The sequence below is a fragment of the Coenobita brevimanus genome, chromosome 57 (assembly GCF_032717465.1).
Source record: "Coenobita brevimanus isolate Jiangsu-jjx chromosome 57, ASM3271746v2, whole genome shotgun sequence".
Taxonomy (NCBI): Eukaryota; Metazoa; Arthropoda; class Malacostraca; order Decapoda; family Coenobitidae; genus Coenobita; species Coenobita brevimanus.
Genome location: NC_137010.1, coordinates 20817574 through 20836125, shown reverse-complemented (window position 1 = coordinate 20836125; position 18552 = coordinate 20817574). Strand labels below are relative to the sequence as shown.

Sequence of the window (18552 nt, the reverse complement as noted above, 5' to 3'; positions counted from 1 at the left end):
TTCTGAAATTAATAATCTACCTTTGAGTCTCTCCTGACACATGTAAATTCACTTTGTAATTTCTAAAATTTGTAGACTCACTCCAACTCTGGCACTTCCACTTGCGCACTCTCTTCGCCATTGCTCGCCTCTCTGCAGCTTCCATTCTCTCCCCTTCTTTCCCCTGCCCTTAGAGTAACCTACCAGTGACCACCCCCGTGTCGCAGCCTTCTCTTGAGGACGACAAACCCCTCACAGCAGAGGAACGAGCCTTTCTCTACTATCAGTACACCGGCGCCACCACACATGTCCACCCTGTATTATCATCCTACGTTAACTACTGCCAGCCAGTCAAGTTCCAAGGGTTTGATGTAGCTGAAGGTAATACTAGTTTCCCTGTATGGTTTCACGTGTGCTTTGATGTCCGATTGCTTGTTCTAGTGCCTGTCATCGCTTAGCTGTGTTCTGTGCCCATTGTGTTATGCATATTTGTCAGACTGCATTTGCCTCAGCTATTTTCCTTGATTGCCTTTGTTGTCCTTTTCCTGTTTTCATTGCATGTGTTGCTTGGCTCTTCTTTGATGCCTGATTCCATGAGTTAGGGCAACATTTTTATTGAATGTGCTTGAATGCCTTATTTTTTGTGCTTCTGCTTGTGCTCTTGATTGTTGGTAAATATCATTATCATTCATGTAATATTGTTTGTTCCCTGGGTGACGTTGTGAATTAATTTCTATGCGTTTGGTGTTGCATCTTTATATCTCAAGTGTGTTTTTTGGTATGTGATTCTCATGTGGGTTCTTCTCTTCATATTGCCTTATTACATGAATCACCTTTTTTATAGTTTGTAATTGACCCGTTTCCATTAGGTTTGTTTTTTCTGTCTTTGTAAAAAAAAAATTAGTCAAGGGCTAGAAGAATGCAAATGAAAATATAAATAGATTATTATTATTTTTTTTTAATTTTAAATATTTATGAATTAATATGGGAAGTATATTATTTTTTTTTTTAAATTTTAAATATTTATGAATTAATATGGGAAGTATAATAATGTGAAGATATGAAGACTGAGAGTGAAGGAAGCATACAAATGGAGGGAGGCAGATAGAAGAATGACTTAAATTTTGAAATAAAAAAGTATAATGGAATTATTAGAGAAAAGCAATGGTAGACATGAATGGTTGGATAGAGCACTAGGAAGTAATGGTGCTTTAGCGTATGTCAGTGTCAAAAGTGAAGAAAGCTGCGAAAAGATTAAATAATGGGAAGGCAATAAGTGTTGCTGACATCTATCTGTCTGTCTATAGCCAGATGCCATAATCCCTTAGGGGAGGCTTTTTGACTTTGAGATAGTTATTTTACAGGGAGGGGCGCTAGCCCTCTGCCAACCCACTTGTTGATACGTAGGGAACACGTATGGGTTAGTTACCGGTATATGGTTATTACACAGCTTCGTAAATGGTTTCGTGGCTTACAGGAAACCATTTGGCTTGTCACTTAGTGTAAAACCACCTGAAATGGAAAGAAGAGTACGAAAAAACAAGAAAGATGGAAGAGATAGGAAAAGAAGAGGGCAGATACAGAAAAAAAATGATAAAGGATAATTAAGTAGGCAGCACCACATCAGGTGAGTGGATGATGGCTGCCACCACTTGCCACATTGATGATGTATACGTATAAATAATGGTACATTGTAGAGAGAGAGTAAAGAATTGTTTGTGGGAAAACAGCCAGAAAGCCGGGATGAGTGGAGTTGTACAGGTGGAGTGGAAGAACGATGCAATTGTGGCCATTGTACAGTAGCATTGGGATAACTAGGATTTTTAATATGGAGTGGCAAAAGGGTGGCCAAATTCACTTACTAGAGTGGCCCAAGGATAACTCCTCACGGGGGGGTCCGGAGATATTCCTTTGAAAATTTGGAGTGGTATTTGACTGTGCCACTGTACATGTGTACAGAAGTATTTCAAAATGGACCATTGAAATGCACAGACCTTAAATTACACAATCCCAAGCAGTCTACTGTATCAGCCTGAGACATGGAAAACTTAAGAAACAGAACAAAGAGGTTTAGGAATAAGTAGAGGATGTATGAAGACCACTAATACAGATCACTTACGAAAACTAATTGTGGTCAGTTGTTTAATGAACTGTTCTGCTATTTGAAAGGATGCAGATTTGATTCCGGACTGGAACAGGGAACAGGTTAGATGATTTGAGACTCATTAAGACAAATGATTGATTATCTGTGAGATCCATTGACATTGTAAAAACACCCTTGCTAATACCATTACACCAGTACTAAATAAAACAGCCCAAGCATGTGCTGTATTCACTATGAATGGTGATGAAGACTAAAGGGAGACCTGTGCAGGTGTCTGGCATGTAGGACTGCTGGGCCTCAGGAAACAGATGTCAGGTATGTATCCAAAGTTGGACACAAAAAAAGACCACACAAACTTGAGAGGGACATACTTTATTGCTTCAGCACAAGGTCCATCCCATGCTTGCAATAACTGTAACCCCTTCATTGGTGCAGGCTCCGTGTGCGCTATTTACCATTTGAGCAGATAGACGAACCCTACTTACGTTGGATAAGCACGGTGAAAAATTTAACATATGCAAGAAAATTCCTGAAATTGGACTCTAAAACACAGGATACCGGGTCCTGACACTGAAAGTCCTGCACATCTCTGACCATGTCGGCATCGTATGAGCATGGTCAGAGATGCATATGCCAATTCTGCTACTCTTGATTGTGATCCCCATATTTATCATAACTAGAGGACCAGCACTGTTAAGATTGTATTTTGTCTGTGAATACAAAATTCTCATAACTGACCATCCCTAACCATCACTCTTTGCCCATGAGAAAATGACACTTTTCCTATCATTTCTCATTTTGTTAGTCAAGTTTACTCTTGAACAATTCTGTCTGCACTTTATTTTGATAAATCATTTCCCCAATCAAATGAAAAGGTTACTTCTGTCACTAGTATTTATTGAGGCACTTTCTAAGTGAGTGTGGAATGCATAAAACATTATTACATTTTGGGGTTCTTTGTGTGTGAAAGCCAGTTGCCTGGAAGGCACTCCATTAGCCCAGTAACTGATATGTACCCGGTGACCTACTGCACTGTCTACCCATATCTTCATGTTTATTTTCTCTCACACATCTGGTCAAATTGTTGTATTAACAGCTGTTATGGGGGATTTAATGTAGTAAGATATTTGTATTATGTTAATAACAAAAGCAGGAAAGCAGTTTAGCTGTTTATTGTGGTGTTAAGTGCACTGATAATTGCTGTGCAATTACTTGCATCCCGTCTACACTGGCTAATAGTGGAGATAATGACAGGCCATGGCAGATTCTCATTCCACTCCGTCCCCAGTCATTGTAAGTGATCACCACTTACTTGCCAGTTTGTAAACTCTAATTAACCTGTTTTTATGCCCAGTGATGTTCATATAGCTTGTATTTTTACTACATCAAATGTTAGGTATCACTGGAGGGAGGGGTCAAAATTTATCTGAAAGACAAAAAAAAATTTGCATTTCACCATACCAGTTTCCCATATAACATGAATTTCAGTGGTACCATATGCATGGCTCAATTTGCATAGTAAAATTCAATGATAATATAGCCACGCAAATGTTGGCGTGACTGTACAGTACCTTTTGGACCACCTTCCCTGCAGCAATGACAGCACAAAATATGATTCTCAAACAGTCCACTTTGCCTACACTGCAGTGCAGTTCCCCACACATCACATTTACACACTACATACACATTATCACAGCACAGGTAGTTCTTCTACATAGCCTCAACAAAAGACGTCTAAGAGCAGCCAGTCTAAGTTGTTCATTTCATGTGGTCCACTGGGTTCATAGTGAGAGAAGGCTGGGGTTGCAACAACACTACGGCCCCTCCTCTACCACAGAGAAATTTAAAAATGGGCAGCTTCTCTACTCCCTAGTATATAGAAAGCCTTGAAAACTTTCCTCATCCACCATCCATGTAGTAATGTACACTACACAAGTGTAAGCACAGACAGATGGCCACCATAACTGTCAGAGACGTTCAGTGGAACAGCATCTTCTGTAATCCCCCACCAGATATTAATAACTCAGACTCTGTGCTTTCTAGGGATGCAGACTCACCTAGCCAGATGAGGATGTGACACCACACATCTCCAGTTTAATGCTTGATACAAAATACAACTCACAAAGAATCCACTCTGCCCCGACTGTAATGCCACTCCTTACACCACAACACATCTTATGCATCTCACATTTGCGACATTTGCAGACCTGTAACAGAGCATCAGTAAAAGATCTGTTGGAGGACCTTGTTGAAAAAAGTTTATGTCTGCAATGATCTTTTGTTTTTTGGCACTTGGTGTGAATGGATTATCATTTTTATTCTGGCCATTGACAGGAATGTGTGAATTTCATGTTGTTCTAATTTTACTGTACTGTACATACATATATGTATTATCTTTTATTTTTTGGCACCAGAAGAAGTCTTTCACTTTATTTACTTTTGGTTCTCAACACTGATGCATGATATTTTAGGCTTTTAATCAGTGAAAACAAAGCATGGTCTTCATTTTTCATACTGTATTCAACATGGATGCATGATACTTGAAGCATTGCATGGTCTAATTGATTTTTGGCACTCAGCTTAGTTGCATGATGCTATGAAGCTTTTTATCTGTGCATTATACTTTGCTTTTCATCACTGTAAACAATGCATGATCTTCATTGCCTGCTGCCTGGTTTGCTGACCTCTGTGTGGTATTAGGATGAACCAGCAGAGGGTGCAGCCCCAGAACCCCCCAAATACTCGGGCACATCCCTGACCAACATCCACCCCTGGCTGTCGTCCATGGTCAACTACGCCTGGCCAGTGCACTTCAATGGATTCGATGCTGCTTCAGGTATTGGGTGTAGGGGGAGTGAGGTGGTCTTTAGGTATTTTATGGTGTGTAGCATTGGTTAATAGGTTTGTGAGTAGGAGAGAGAGAGAGAGGGAGAAAGAGAGAGAGAGAGTCAGTAGTTCCTGTACACAACCTGAAACCATGTCAGACTTATTGATACCTTCCTAAATTAATTACCAGTAAGCAGATTGGTTGGAATAACACTTTGTTAGCATGGTCTGCCATACACTATAATGTCTGTCTGTCTGCGGTATAGCCATATACTGCACCTCAATCCTGGAAGGGGTTGCTACAGACAAATCATGTCAGTATCATCCTGCCCTCTGCCTCTGCCCTCAGGCTGCCTCCATTCCAACTCACCCCCATCCCTCATATACTTTGCCAACCCCTTCCTTCCATCTTATCCATGGTCTCCATCTCCCCTCCTCTACCTTACATTCACTTTCCTAGTCTGTCTCATATTCTGCATTCTTTCCACATGGTCATACCATCTCAGAGTACTTCTAATGTTTTCCAGCACATCCACGTTAGTATCACAGTACTTCATTATTTTCGTCTGTAATGGCACCAACATGCTTGCATACATTGTTCTTGATAATCTAATTGCGGGATCTCTGCTCAGTCCGTTATCCCTGAGATCACTCCCAGTTCTTTTTCAGTGTGCCTCTTACAGTCCTACCCTCAACATTCACATCTCTTACCTTCAGCACCCATTTGTCATCCATTGTCTTTTCCACATGACCACACCATCTCGGTCTACCTTTACTCATCATAACGTTTATACATTCAAGCTCCATCCTTCTTATCAACCCTGCTCTTCATTTGCAGTCCAACCCCACCCCCTCTCCTAGTGTGTCATTGAGGGATGCACTACTCATCCATGTAATCATTATCATGTCTGTCCATTTGAACTTCATAAACTGCCCAGTTCTTACTTCTGTACAGCTTGAAACTCCTAACACATGCCACATATAAGGACCCCTTAGCATGGGAGGAGAGCCCTCTCAGTGTTAGGAGAGACAACAGCTCCCTGAACTTCCTCCAACCAATCCTTACCTTAGGTGCAGAGCTGGCTCTAGACTTACCTCCAGCAGATATCATGTCCCCCAAATGACAAAGCTCCACACACTCAAGACGCTCTCCAGCAAGGTCAATCCTTTCTCGATCTGTGCCTCAGCATGCTCTCCCCTACACACCACACATACAAAATCAGCATTATTTCACAGCCTGGCTTTAATACCACATCTCTTATGCACCCATTTATCATAAACGTTGCACAATATAGTTACTTCCGACACACTTGTGGTGAACTGCACATGATCATACTTCCCCTGCTTCACTTTCTCATCTATCTGTCTATCCACATCTTGGAAAGAGTAACTATTAGAGCATTACACTGATGTTCATGTACATTAACTCATTTCCACTGCTTTCATTCCTGACTTGTGTCCTCCCAACAGGGTCCAAACTTCACTTCCTTATCTTAGGGTGGGATTATAATAGTCATGCTGTGGTCCCTCCCTCCTCCCCTTTCTTTTTTTAACATCCATGCTCTCATCCCCATTCCTTATCAAACCTCTCATTGAACATGCAACCTTCCTTCCCTACTGCACATTTTTGTGCACTTTTTCTTGTAAGTTTTCATTCTTGCTCATCACGCTGCTTAAATATTAGAAGGCACTCATGTGCCCCATTTCGTAACCATTCAACCCCAAACTGTAATGTACCGCACAGTATTTCTTCATGACGCACTGGAAGTATGTATTGTCAAATTTGTGTGTTTAAGGTTTAGCATATAGGCAGGCATATATAAAGGTCAGGGATGTGTTACAAATTACACAGCATTTTCCATACAACTGGCATTTTACAGTGAACTGAGGTCAGGTGACAAATTAGCTTTTTAACCCTGTGCTGGCCTGATTCTTTATAAGGTAGCTTATCTTCCCTGAGTCATTATTTTATAGCCAACATAAATTATGAGGCTTGCAGCTTGGTCCATGCAGACCTTCATTGTGCCTCATATGATGTTTGCAGCTCGGCAAGGGTTAAGTAGTTTTGAAACTGTAATAGGCAACTTTTTTGTAATTTTGTGTGACCGTAATAGAAAAAGAAAGAAAGAAAGGAACATGGCAGGAGGTAACATAAAAAAGAAATTACCTGTACTATACATTCACGAGAGCTGCTCATGATGATTTCTGGTTTTAGACTTTTGCGTTTAGTTTACCCCCTTTAGTATGAAAGCCAGTACCCAAGTATGAAATGATCTGAAGGTTGCAGTAATAAAAAAGACATTACTGTACTGAAAGGGTTAATGGAGATCGTTGCTAACTTTTCCAGTGTAAGAAGAAACCAATCCTATTAAAATAAAATCATGGGTAGGTAGCATGGTTGAAATATAAGATACTGTATTGAAAGGATTAAGTTAGGATAAAGTTGACTGAAGGTTTTATGTCATCAACAGTCAACCACAGCCTGGGTAGTGAATATATATTGCAAGGTCATGCTTACATTAGTGTTCATTGGGCATTGTGGTATGTTGTTTTTGTCATGTACCTGTATAGTGGTGGTTGTTATTGTGTGTACAGTACTGGTTTGTTAATGATGATGTGTGTGGCAGGGGTGTGCACATGTTGAAGATGAAAATGGCAAAATCCCTTGCACCTTTGCCCTGGTGGTCACATAATGCTCTCTCTCTCTCTCTCTCTCTCTCTCTCTCTCTCTCTCTCTCACACACACACACACACACACACACACACACACACACACACACACACACACACACACACACACACACACACACACACACAGAGCAGTAGTGTGGTCCCCACACAAAAAGAAAGTTATAAACAAGATTGAGAGAATACAAAGAACAGCAACCAAAATGGTCCCCAGTCTGGCAGATCTGTCATACAGAGAGAGGCTGGAAAAGCTGGATTTGCCTTCCTTAGAGAAAAGGAGAAAGAGGGGAGACATGATTGCAGTGTTCAGGACCATGGTGGGAGTAGATAAAATTGACCGAGAAGATCTGTTTTTATGGGATAAGAGAGCAACAAGAGGACACAGAATGAAATTGAAAAAGTCAAGCTGCTTGAAGGCTATCAAGAAATTTAACTTTCCTTACAGAAGTATAGATTTATGGAATAGCCTGGACAAAGAGATCATCCAGTCTAAAAACTTAAACGAGTTTAAAGCTAAATTTGATTTACTGAGAAACAGCGATGGGAACCCACGAGCATAGCATATTTCGTATGTATCTCAATTAGGTATATTGGGTGAATACATAAGTACAGTATTTGGAATGACTTAGACAAAAAGGTGGTGCAGGAGAAAAACATTCATGTGTGTAAAAGTAAACTAGATAAATGTGGATATGGAGACAGGACAACACGAGCATCGGTTAATTCCTGTATACTACAAATAGGTAAATACACACACACACAAACACACACAGAGGTCTTTAAGGATGCGGCAATGCAAGCAGAAATAATGAACAAACATTTCCAGTCAGTTTTCACTAAAGAAAAGGAGCTTGTGGAAGGGGAGGGAGTGATTAGAAATGTTCCGGTGATGAAAGATATAAAAGTGGAGGTGCAGGAAGTGTATAAATTACTGGAAACTCAAGATGTAAGGAAAGCCCCAGGACCTGATGGAATTTCTAATTGGGTACTGAAGGAATGCAGAGAACAACTGGCGGATAAAATTCACAGCTTAATTGTATGCTCACTGGAAGAGGGGAAAGTGCCAAAAGAATGGAAGAGGGCAAATGTGGTACCAATTTACAAGGGAGGAAACAGGGAAGAACCCCTGAATTATAGACCAGTGTCTCTAACCAGCATGGTCGCAAAATTGTGTGAGAGAATCCTGAAAGACAGATGGATAAAATATCTGGAAGAGATGAATATTTTGGCTGAATGTCAGTTTGGATTCAGAAGTAAAAAGGTCATGTGTTTCAAACTTGTTGAGCTTTTACTCAAGAGCGATTGATGTGGTACAGGAGAGAGATGGTTGGGTGGATTGTGTGTACTTAGACTTAGAGAAGGCCTTTGACAAGGTACCTCATAAGAGACTAATGTGGAAACTAGAATATATAGGAGGACTAAAGGGGAAACTTCTGGAATGGATGAGAGACTTTTTGAGAGACAGACAAATGAGGACAGTAATAAAGGAAAAGATGTCTGGATGGAGGGAAGTAACAAGTGGAGTCCCTCAAGGCTCAGTGTTGGCGCCAGTAATGTTCCTGATTTACGTAAATGATATGGTAGATGGAGTGAACAGTTATGCGAGTCTGTTTGCTGATGATGTAAAGATCTTGAGGAAGATAGAGGTTGAGGAGGATTGTAAAATACTGCAGGAGGATTTGGATAGGATACACAATTGGAGCCGGACGTGGGAAATGAAATTTAATGTAAAGAAATGTAAAATATTGGAAATGGGTAAAAGTACCAGGAGACCATCACTGAATTATTTTTTGGGTAATGAATTAATCACAAAAATGAGAGAAGAGAAAGATTTGGGAGTGCTGGTCCAAGATAGTTTGTCACCAGAAAAGCACATTAACAAGATAGTTGGAGAGACTTATAAGCTCTTGACTAACATAAGAGTAGCATTTCATTATATGGATGAGGAAATGATGAAAAAATTGATAGTGGCCATGATCCGCCCCAGGTTAGAATATGCAGCGGTAGTGTGGTCCCCACACAAAAAGAAAGATATAAACAAGATTGAGAGAATACAAAGAACAGCAACCAAGATGGTCCCCAGTCTGACAGACCTGTCATACAGAGAGAGGCTGGAAAAACTGGATTTGCCTTCGTTAGAGGAAAGGAGAAAGAGGGGAGACATGATTGCGGTGTTCAGGACCATGGTGGGAGTAGATAAAATTGACAAAGAAGATCTGTTTGTATGGGATAAGAGAGCAACAAGAGGACATGGAATGAAATTGAAAAAGTCAAGCTGCTTGAAGGATATCAAGAAATATAGCTTTCCTTACAGAAGTATAGACTTATGGAATAGCCTGGACAAAGAGATCGTCCAGTCTAAAAACTTAAACGAGTTTAAAGTTAAATTCGACTTATTGAGAAACAGCGACGGAAACCCACGAGCATAGTAGATTCCGTGTATATCACAATTAGGTATATTCTTAAATATTTGGAACGACTTAGACAAAGAGGTGGTGCATGAGAAAAACATTCATGTGTGTAAAGGTAGACTTGATAAATGTGGATATGGAGACAGGACAACACGAGCATTGCTCAATTCCTGTATACTACAAATAGGTAAATACACACACACACACACACACACACAGAAGGGCAAAGGAAATAGTGTCAATAGCTATGGAAAGACATGACAAAGCCCAAGAGGAGATTGAAGAAGTGTTTAGGCTGGGATAATATGTGGAGGGAGGGGCAAGGCCACTAAAAGGAAAATTTCAATCCCTGGTTATCTATCTATCTATCTATCTATTGCCAGATGCCTTAATCCCTTAAGGGGTGACCACACACGAATTGCCTTCATGTCACCCTGTCCCCCGTCATTTCACTACCCTCCTCCCAGCTCACACCCCTTCTCTCATATACCTCTCCACTCCATCCCTCCATCTCATCCTTGGCCTTCTCCTCCCTCTCCCCTCTTCCACCTCACGCACATACACTCTCCTTGTCAGTCTCTCGCTCTCCATCCTCTCCACATAGCCAAACCACCTTAGTATGTTTCTCTTAACGCTTCCTGTCACATCCACATCCACACCACAATGCTCCTTCACTTCCTTATTTGTCAGGTTGTTTCTCCATGTGACTGCACATGCTCCTCTCAAATAACTCATTTCCATTGCTTTCACTCCTGACTTGTATCTCTCCAACAAGGTCCAAGCTTCACTTATGTTAAGAGTTGGTATCACAATATTGTCATGCAGTAACTTTTTCACTTCCATGTTTCTTATCACTGCTTTCAAGGAACCAGCAACCTTTCTCCCTTGTTGTACCCTTTCAAGCACTTCGTCATGTAAAATTCCATCCTTACTCATCACACCACCCAAGTACTTAAATTCACTCACATTTTCCATTTCTTCCTCATCCAACCTCACTGTACATTCACTGACTTCATTTCTCTCAAAGACCATAACTTTACTTCCCTACATTCACCAAGTCATGCTAAATGAAATAATCAACAAGACTTGAAAATTAGCAGATAAGGATGGATTCAAAAATATCTGAATGAGGTGAGATGCAAATGAGGAAGAGAGAGCTAAAATAAAGGATCTTGTTAAGGAAGCCATTGAAAAAAATGACCAGAGAACAGAGGAGGAGAAGACAGAGTTCTGTTGGAGCGTTATGGTTCAGAAATTGAGGAAGTGGTACCAAAGGCGAGAGGGAGAGAGGAGGACAATATGAAAAACTGTGCAAAAAGATCGAAAGTGGCATACGCTAATGTAGATGGTCTGATCTCAGCCAGGCTGGAAATAGATGATTTCTTGAGGGTAAATGAGCCAGATATTATGTGCTTTGTAAGGACCAAGCTAAAAGAGAATCTATAATCCATATGGGAGATGGGAAATACAGACTATGGAAAAGAGATAGAAAAGAAAAAATGGGAGGAGGAGTGATGATAGCAGTGAAAAACAGCCCAAATGTGGATAGAGTGGAACTGGGAGAAGGTAAGGCTGAAGTGATAAACATGGAAAGGCAAGAGAGACTTTGAAGTAGCATATGTATCCTCCAAGACAAGGGCATGGAATGAGGAGGAATATCAGATGTTGTCGGACATGGTTAGATACCTACAGAAAGTGATTGAGAAAAGCAGCATCATAATCCTGATGGATGACTTCATTTGTAAAAAGGTAAACTGGGAGGAGTGGGACTCAGGAAGTAGTGAAGATTCGTGGGGCAGTATACTATTAAATGTAGCAATGGATAATGTAATGACCCAGTGGGTCAAAGAAAAGATTTAGAAGTGATGATAGAGTTCCAAATGATAGAAGGAAATAGAGAGACAAGGGATGAGCTGTACAGTCATCAAGATACAACTTTGGGAAAGCAAACTTTTCAGGAATGAGAACTTTCTTTGAAGAAGCAGACTGGTGAGAATTCAGGAAAACAAGAGAGCTACAGAAGAAGTGGGATATCTTTCTGGATTTCTGTAATACGGGTGTGGAAAAGCATGTGCCAAAAGTTAGTGGGAAAGAGGACTGGAGAAATGACTGGTTCAACAAAAGGTGTATGATAACAAAAAAAGCAAGGAATAAGGCATGGAACAAATGGAGAAAGAGAAGTAATGGTAGAACAAAGGAAGAAGATAAAAGAACTAGAAATGAATATACTGTACAAGAAAAAGTAGAGAGGAAGAAACTTCAAAAAAGGTAAAATTGACAAATGTGAGGATTAACCTAAATTGTTCTACAGGTTTGTTAATGGCAAATTAAAACAGCTAGAAGGAATCAATAATCGGAAAGTAGAAGGAAATGTTTATAAAGATGCAGTTATGCAAGCTGAAATAATGAAAAAATGCTTTCAATCAGTCTTCACAAGAGAAAGTGATTTTGTGGAGGAGGGGTGGAGTGACAAGAAATGTAGTGGAAGTAAAAGTTGAAGTGCAAGAAGTGTACAAATTGCTGGAAACTCAAGATGTGAGGAAGGCTCCAGGACTTTATGGGATCTCTAATTGGATACTAAATGAATGCAGAGATCAACTGGCAGATAAGATTCACAGTTTAATTTTGTGCTCTCTGGAAGAAGGAAAAGTGCCTCGGGAATGGAAGAGGGGCAATGTGGTACAGTACCAGTTTGTAAGGAATGGAACAATGGAACAAGGAAGAACCCCAAAATTTTAGACCAGTGTCCCTGACCAGCTTGGTTACAAAATTATGCGAGAGAATCTTGAAAGACAGATGAATAAAATATCTGGAGGAGATGGACATTTTGGCAGAAGGTCAGTTTGGATTCAGAAGTGGAAGGTCGTGTGTTTCCAATTTGTTGAGCTTCTGCCCTAGGGCGATTGATGTGCCACAAGAGAGAGAGAGAGTTGGGTGGATCGTGTGTATTTAAATTTGGAGAAAGCCTTTGATAAGGTACTCTAGAAGCGACTAATGTGATTGGAACACATAAGAGGACTGAAGGGGAACTTCTTGGAATGGGTGAGAGATTTCTTGAGAGACAGGCAAATAAAGGACACTGTCTGGATGGAGGGAAGTAACAAGTGTAGTCCCACAAGGCTTGGTGTCAGCGTCTGCAATGTTCCTAATTTATGTAAATGATGTGGTAGATGGAATGAACAGTTATGCAAGTCTGTTTGCTGATGATGCAAAGATCATGAGGTTGGTAGAAGTTGAAGAAGACCGTAAAATGCTGCAGGAAGACCTGGATAGGATTCATGGTTGGAGCCGGATGTGTGGAATAAAATTCAGGCAAAAGATGTAATATGTTGAAAATGGGCAAAAGTACCAAGAGACTGTCACTGAATTATTTGATGGGTAATGAACCAATCACAGAAGCGAGAGAAGAGAAAGGACTTGGGAGTGCTGGTCCAAGATAATTTGTCACCCGATAAACCACATTAACAAGGTATCGTAGTGAGAGAGACGTATAATCTGTTGACTAACATAAGAATGGCATTTCATAATATGGATGAGGAGATGATGAAAAAACTGACAGTGACCATGATCCGCCCAGGTTGGAATATGCAGCAGTAAAAAGAGAGATATAAACAAGATCGAGAGAATACAAAGAAGAGCACCCAAGATGGTCGCTAGCCTGGCAGATATGTTCTACAGGGAAAGGCTGGAAAAGCTAGATCTGCCTACCTTAGAGGAAAGGAGAGAGAGGGTCAACATGGTCGCAGTGTCCAGGACCAGGATGGGAGTAGGCAAAATTGACAGAGAAGTTCTGTTTGTATGTGATGGGAGAGTAACAAGGGGACACAGAATGAAACTGAAGAAGCCAAGTTGTTTGAAGGATATCAAGAAATATATACAGTTTTCCATATAGATGCATAGACCTGTGGAATAGCCTGGACAGAGAGAACGTCCAGTCTAAAAACTTAAATGAGTTCAAAGCAAAATTTGACTTAATGAGAAACAGAGACGGGACCCCATGTGCATAGCTTATTTGCTGTATATGACAACTAGGTAAATACACCTCTCTCTCTCTCTCTCTCTCTCTCTCTCTGTGGTGCATTTTGTAATCTCTGTCCCCAAATTATCTGTGTGCACCACTGATGAGAGGGGGGTGTGAGTTGGGAGCAGGGCAGTGAAATGGCGGGGGACAGGACGACGTGCAGGCGATTTGTTTGTGGCCACCCCAAATGGGATTGAGGTGTCTGGCAATAGATAGATAGATAGACCACTGATGGATGGCATGGTTGATTGTGTGTCATGTACAAATGTTGCCAATAGACCTTTTACTTGTTTGGGATTATGTATTATTCAGGTTATACTCCATCACACATGACTGGTATCGATGCAGTAGTTTAGCAGTGCGTCCGTATATGAGGGGGGGGGGTGAGTTGGGGAGAGGGTAGTCAAATGGTGGGTGACAGAGCGACTTGGAGGCGTTTTGTCTGTGGCCACCCTTTGCGGGATTAGGGCTTCGGGCTATAGATAGATAGATAGATAGATCTTCTGATATTTTGGGGGGCAGTCTGAAGGATAGTTTACCCAGATAGTAAAGTTATCTATAGATCAGTGTATTACCAGACGTTTCAGTCCCGTATGGAGTGTCCACAAACAATTCGTCTCCATGTTACCCTGTCCCCCACCATTTCACTGCCCTCCCCCCAGCTTGTACCCCCCTCTCTCACATACCTCTCCACTCCATTGCTACATCTCATCCTCTGCCTCCCTCTCCCTCTCCCCCCACTCCATCTCACACACATACACTCTCTTCATTAGTCTCTCTCTCTCTCTCTCTCTCTCTCTCTCCACATGACTAAAACCACCTCAGTGTATTTCTTCAAATGCATTCTATCACATCTGTGCCACAACACCACTTCCTCATTTGTCATTCTCTCTCTCCATGTAACTGCACATGCTCCTCTCAGATAACTCATTTCCACTTCACTCACTCTTGAATCGTGTCCTTCCAGCAAGATCCAAGCTTCATTTCCATACATCAGAGTTCATTCTTTGTTTTGTGATGGGGGCGCCCATCATCCACTCACTCAGTGTAGAGATGCCATATGATCTCTACACTGACTGACAAGCCAAGTGGTTTCCTGTACCCAGGAAACATTTACTATGCTGGGTGGTAACCATATAACCGGGGTTTTTGGCAGGGTTAAGTGTCCCCCAGATTCACTAATCCAAAATCACTCAATCTTGGTAGTCATTTCAGAGAGCCTTGGAGGGCCCAATACCTGCCCAGGGCCCCACCCAAACAGGCAGATACGCATGGCCAGGTGGAATGTGAGAGGTGTGAATGAGGAGAGCAAGAAGGTGGAAGTGGTGAATGTGTTCAAGAGTGCGAGATATGCTATGATAGCATTGTGTGAAATGAAAACGAAAGGGTGTGAAGTGGAGGAGTGGGAGGGTGTGAAATGTGTAAGATCGGGCATGAATGGGCGAGGATGATGCAAGGCAGGAGTTGCTATGTTGATGAATGAGGTGTGACAGAGTGGATCGAGAGACTACAAATGTGTCAGCTCAAGGTATATGTATGTCAAGTTCAAGTTTGAGGTGAAAGTGGTGGTGATGGTAGCATATGCACCGTGTGAGGACAGGAGTGAGAGAGAGAAAGACAAGTTTTGAGATGAGCTGGATGAAGCAGTGGGAGAAATGCCCAGGAGCTATAAAGTGATTGTAATTGATGATATGAATGGAAGAGCAGGCACTGGTCCTGAGGATAACATAATGGGCTGTAATGGATTACCAGGAGATAATGATAATGGGAAGCAACTAAAGGATATGTGTCAGGAGAGGAGGTTGTGCATTTGTAACTCTTATTCCAAACAGTGATGCACATTATGTGCTCGTGGAGAGGTCGATGCTGAGGATGGATGCTGATATGAGGGCTGTGAGAGGACGATGTGGAGGTCTGTCAGATCATATGATTGTGGTATGCAAGATCAAGCTGAGAGGAGAAAGAGGTGGATCAGGACAGAGAGGAGCAGTCAGGGAGAAAGACTGAAAGTTGAGAAGCTGAGGATCAAAGAAATGGCAGATGATTACAGGACCAAAGTAGAGGAAGAGTTAGAATCAGTGAATTGGAATGAAATGGATCTGGACAGCTTGTGGAATGCATGTAGGGATTTCTTAGTTAGGAATGCTAAAGCGGTGTGTGGTCTGGCAAGAGTAACAACAAAGATGAAAGGTACGGCATGTGGGATGATGAGGTTAAGAGAGCAGTGGAGGAAAAGAGGAAGAAGTGGCTAAAGTGATTATGGGACGGGGGTTCAGTTGAAATAAGAACTGAATATATTGACAGCAAGAAGCACATAAAGACTAGTAAAGAGGAAAAAGAAGGAGGTAAATGATGATCTAGGAAGAAAAATGAATGCAAGCTACTCTTAAAATAGGAAGTTATTCTGGAAAGAGGTGCGGAAATGTAGAAGTGAAAGCAGAAAGAAATGTGATGGTGTGAAGGATGTAGGTGGTAGATTATTAATCCATGGGGATGAAGTAAGGACAAGATGGAAAGAATGTTTTGAAAGATGAATGGGAACAGAGAGAGCAGAGTGGCTGTAAACATGATTGGTTTTGGGTGTGCAAAGAAGGAATGCAGTGCCAGGAAACATGACACTTGAACAGGTGAAGAGTGCTATAAACCGGCTGAAAAATGGGAAAGCAGCTGGGGTTGATGGGGTGTATGCAAAGATGATTAAGTGTAGTGGAGAGAGTGGAATGAAGTGCTTGTTGGAGATATGTAAGAAGGCATGGATAAGTGAAACTGGGCCAGCAGAGTGGAACAAGGCTGTGATTGTACTCGTGCACAAAAATAAAGGTGAGCGAAGTGAGTGCAAGAATTATCGTGACACAAGTTTATTGAGTTTGGTAGGGAAGGTGTATGGAAGAATTATTATGGAGAAAGTAAGAGAGATATCAGAAGTCCTAGTGAGTGATGAACAGGGTGGCTTTAGGAGCGGCAGAGGATGTGTGGATCAAATATTTGCAGTGAGACAGATATCAGAGAAGGCTTATGAGAGGGACCATAAGGTGTTTATGGCATTCAAGGATCTGGAAAAAGCATACGACAAAGTGGACAGAGAAGGATTGTGGAAAGTTTTGTGCATGTACAGTGTAGATGGTAAGCTGCTAGGTGCTGTCAAGAGTTTTTATGATGGTAGTGAAGCATGTGTAAGGGTTAATGGGCGTCTAAGTGAATGGTTCACAATCAGTGCGGGCGTACGACAAGGTTGTGTGATGTCCCCATGGTTGTTCAATATATATATGGATGGAGTGATGAGAGAAGTAAAAACACAGGTAATGGGGAGGGGGATGGCATTGGTAATGAATGGCGATGGATGGAATATCTCAAATTTGTTGTATGCACATGATGCAGTACTGCTTACAGATACCGGACGAGAACTTGGTAGGCTAGTGCAGGGTTTTGCTGATGTCAGTGAGTGTCGTGCCTTGAGAATAAATGTAGAAAAGAGTAAAGTGATGGTTATTGAGAGAGAAGGTGACTCCCAGTGCGATGTTACAGTGAATGAAGAGAGACTGGAATTGGTGAGAGAGTTCAAATACCTGGGTACATTGATAGAAAAGAGAGGAAAATGTGCAAAAGAAGTGGAAAGTAGAGTGACACAAGGAAGAAAAGTAGCTGGTGCAATGAAGGCCTTGATAAGAAACAGAGGCTCGAGTGTTGCAGCTGCACGAGGCTTACATGAAGGAGTGTTAGTGCCAACTTTAACATATGGATGTGAGACTATGGTGTGACATGAAAATGAAAAGTCAAGAGTAAGAGCAGTGGAGATGGGACTGCTGAAGAACGTATGTGGAATACAGAGGGTGGATAGGATACGAATTAATGTGATTCGTGAAAGATGTGGAGTGAGGAAGTCTGTGGACATCAGAATTGAAGAGAGTGTACTGAGGTGGTATGGTCATATGGAGAGAATGGATAACAATAGAGTGGTGAAAAAGGTATATCTAAGTGAATTTGAAGGAGTGAGGAGGTGAGGTAGGCCAAGGAGAAGGTGGAGTGATACAGTGGATGAGTGTGTGAGGAAGAGGTTTGGAAGTCGGTGAGGCTAGGGACCTGACAAGAGATCGAGCTGGCTGGATGAATGTTGTGAGGAGAAGTGCATGATCAGGGATTTAGCACCCCATTTTAACGTGGCAGCGTCCGGATTGACTCTATCGGATAAGTTTATGTGAAGTCGTAGAATGTGGTGAATGTTTTTGGCGTATCTGTTAGAGCCAGGATTCCGGGGGCTTGCATGATGAGTGAATGGACGAGTGGCCCGTTGGATTGGGCAGATTTGGTCTGTTTGGACATTGTTACTCCTCACTCTGCCCTAGGGTGGGAAAGGAGGTCTGGATGATGATGATGATGATGATAGAGTTGGTATCACAATACAGTACTGTCATGCTGCAGCCTTATTATTTCTTTGCTCACTTCCCCATTTCTTATTACTGCTTTCAGAGAACCAGCAACCTTTCTTCCTTGTTGAACCCTTTCAAGCACTTCATCCTCCAAAC

At 41.6% G+C, this 18552-nt stretch overlaps 1 protein-coding gene across 1 annotated transcript in view; it reads left to right on the top strand.

Moving 5' to 3' along the window:
- The window catches only part of norpA (no receptor potential A), a 506175-nt gene that overhangs the window by 382795 nt on the left and 104828 nt on the right, over positions 1-18552 (top strand). The window contains exon 13 of the mRNA XM_080274227.1: positions 4784-4919. Coding sequence (XP_080130353.1) covers positions 4784-4919 — 136 coding nt within the window. The remainder of the gene's footprint in view (positions 1-4783; positions 4920-18552) is intronic.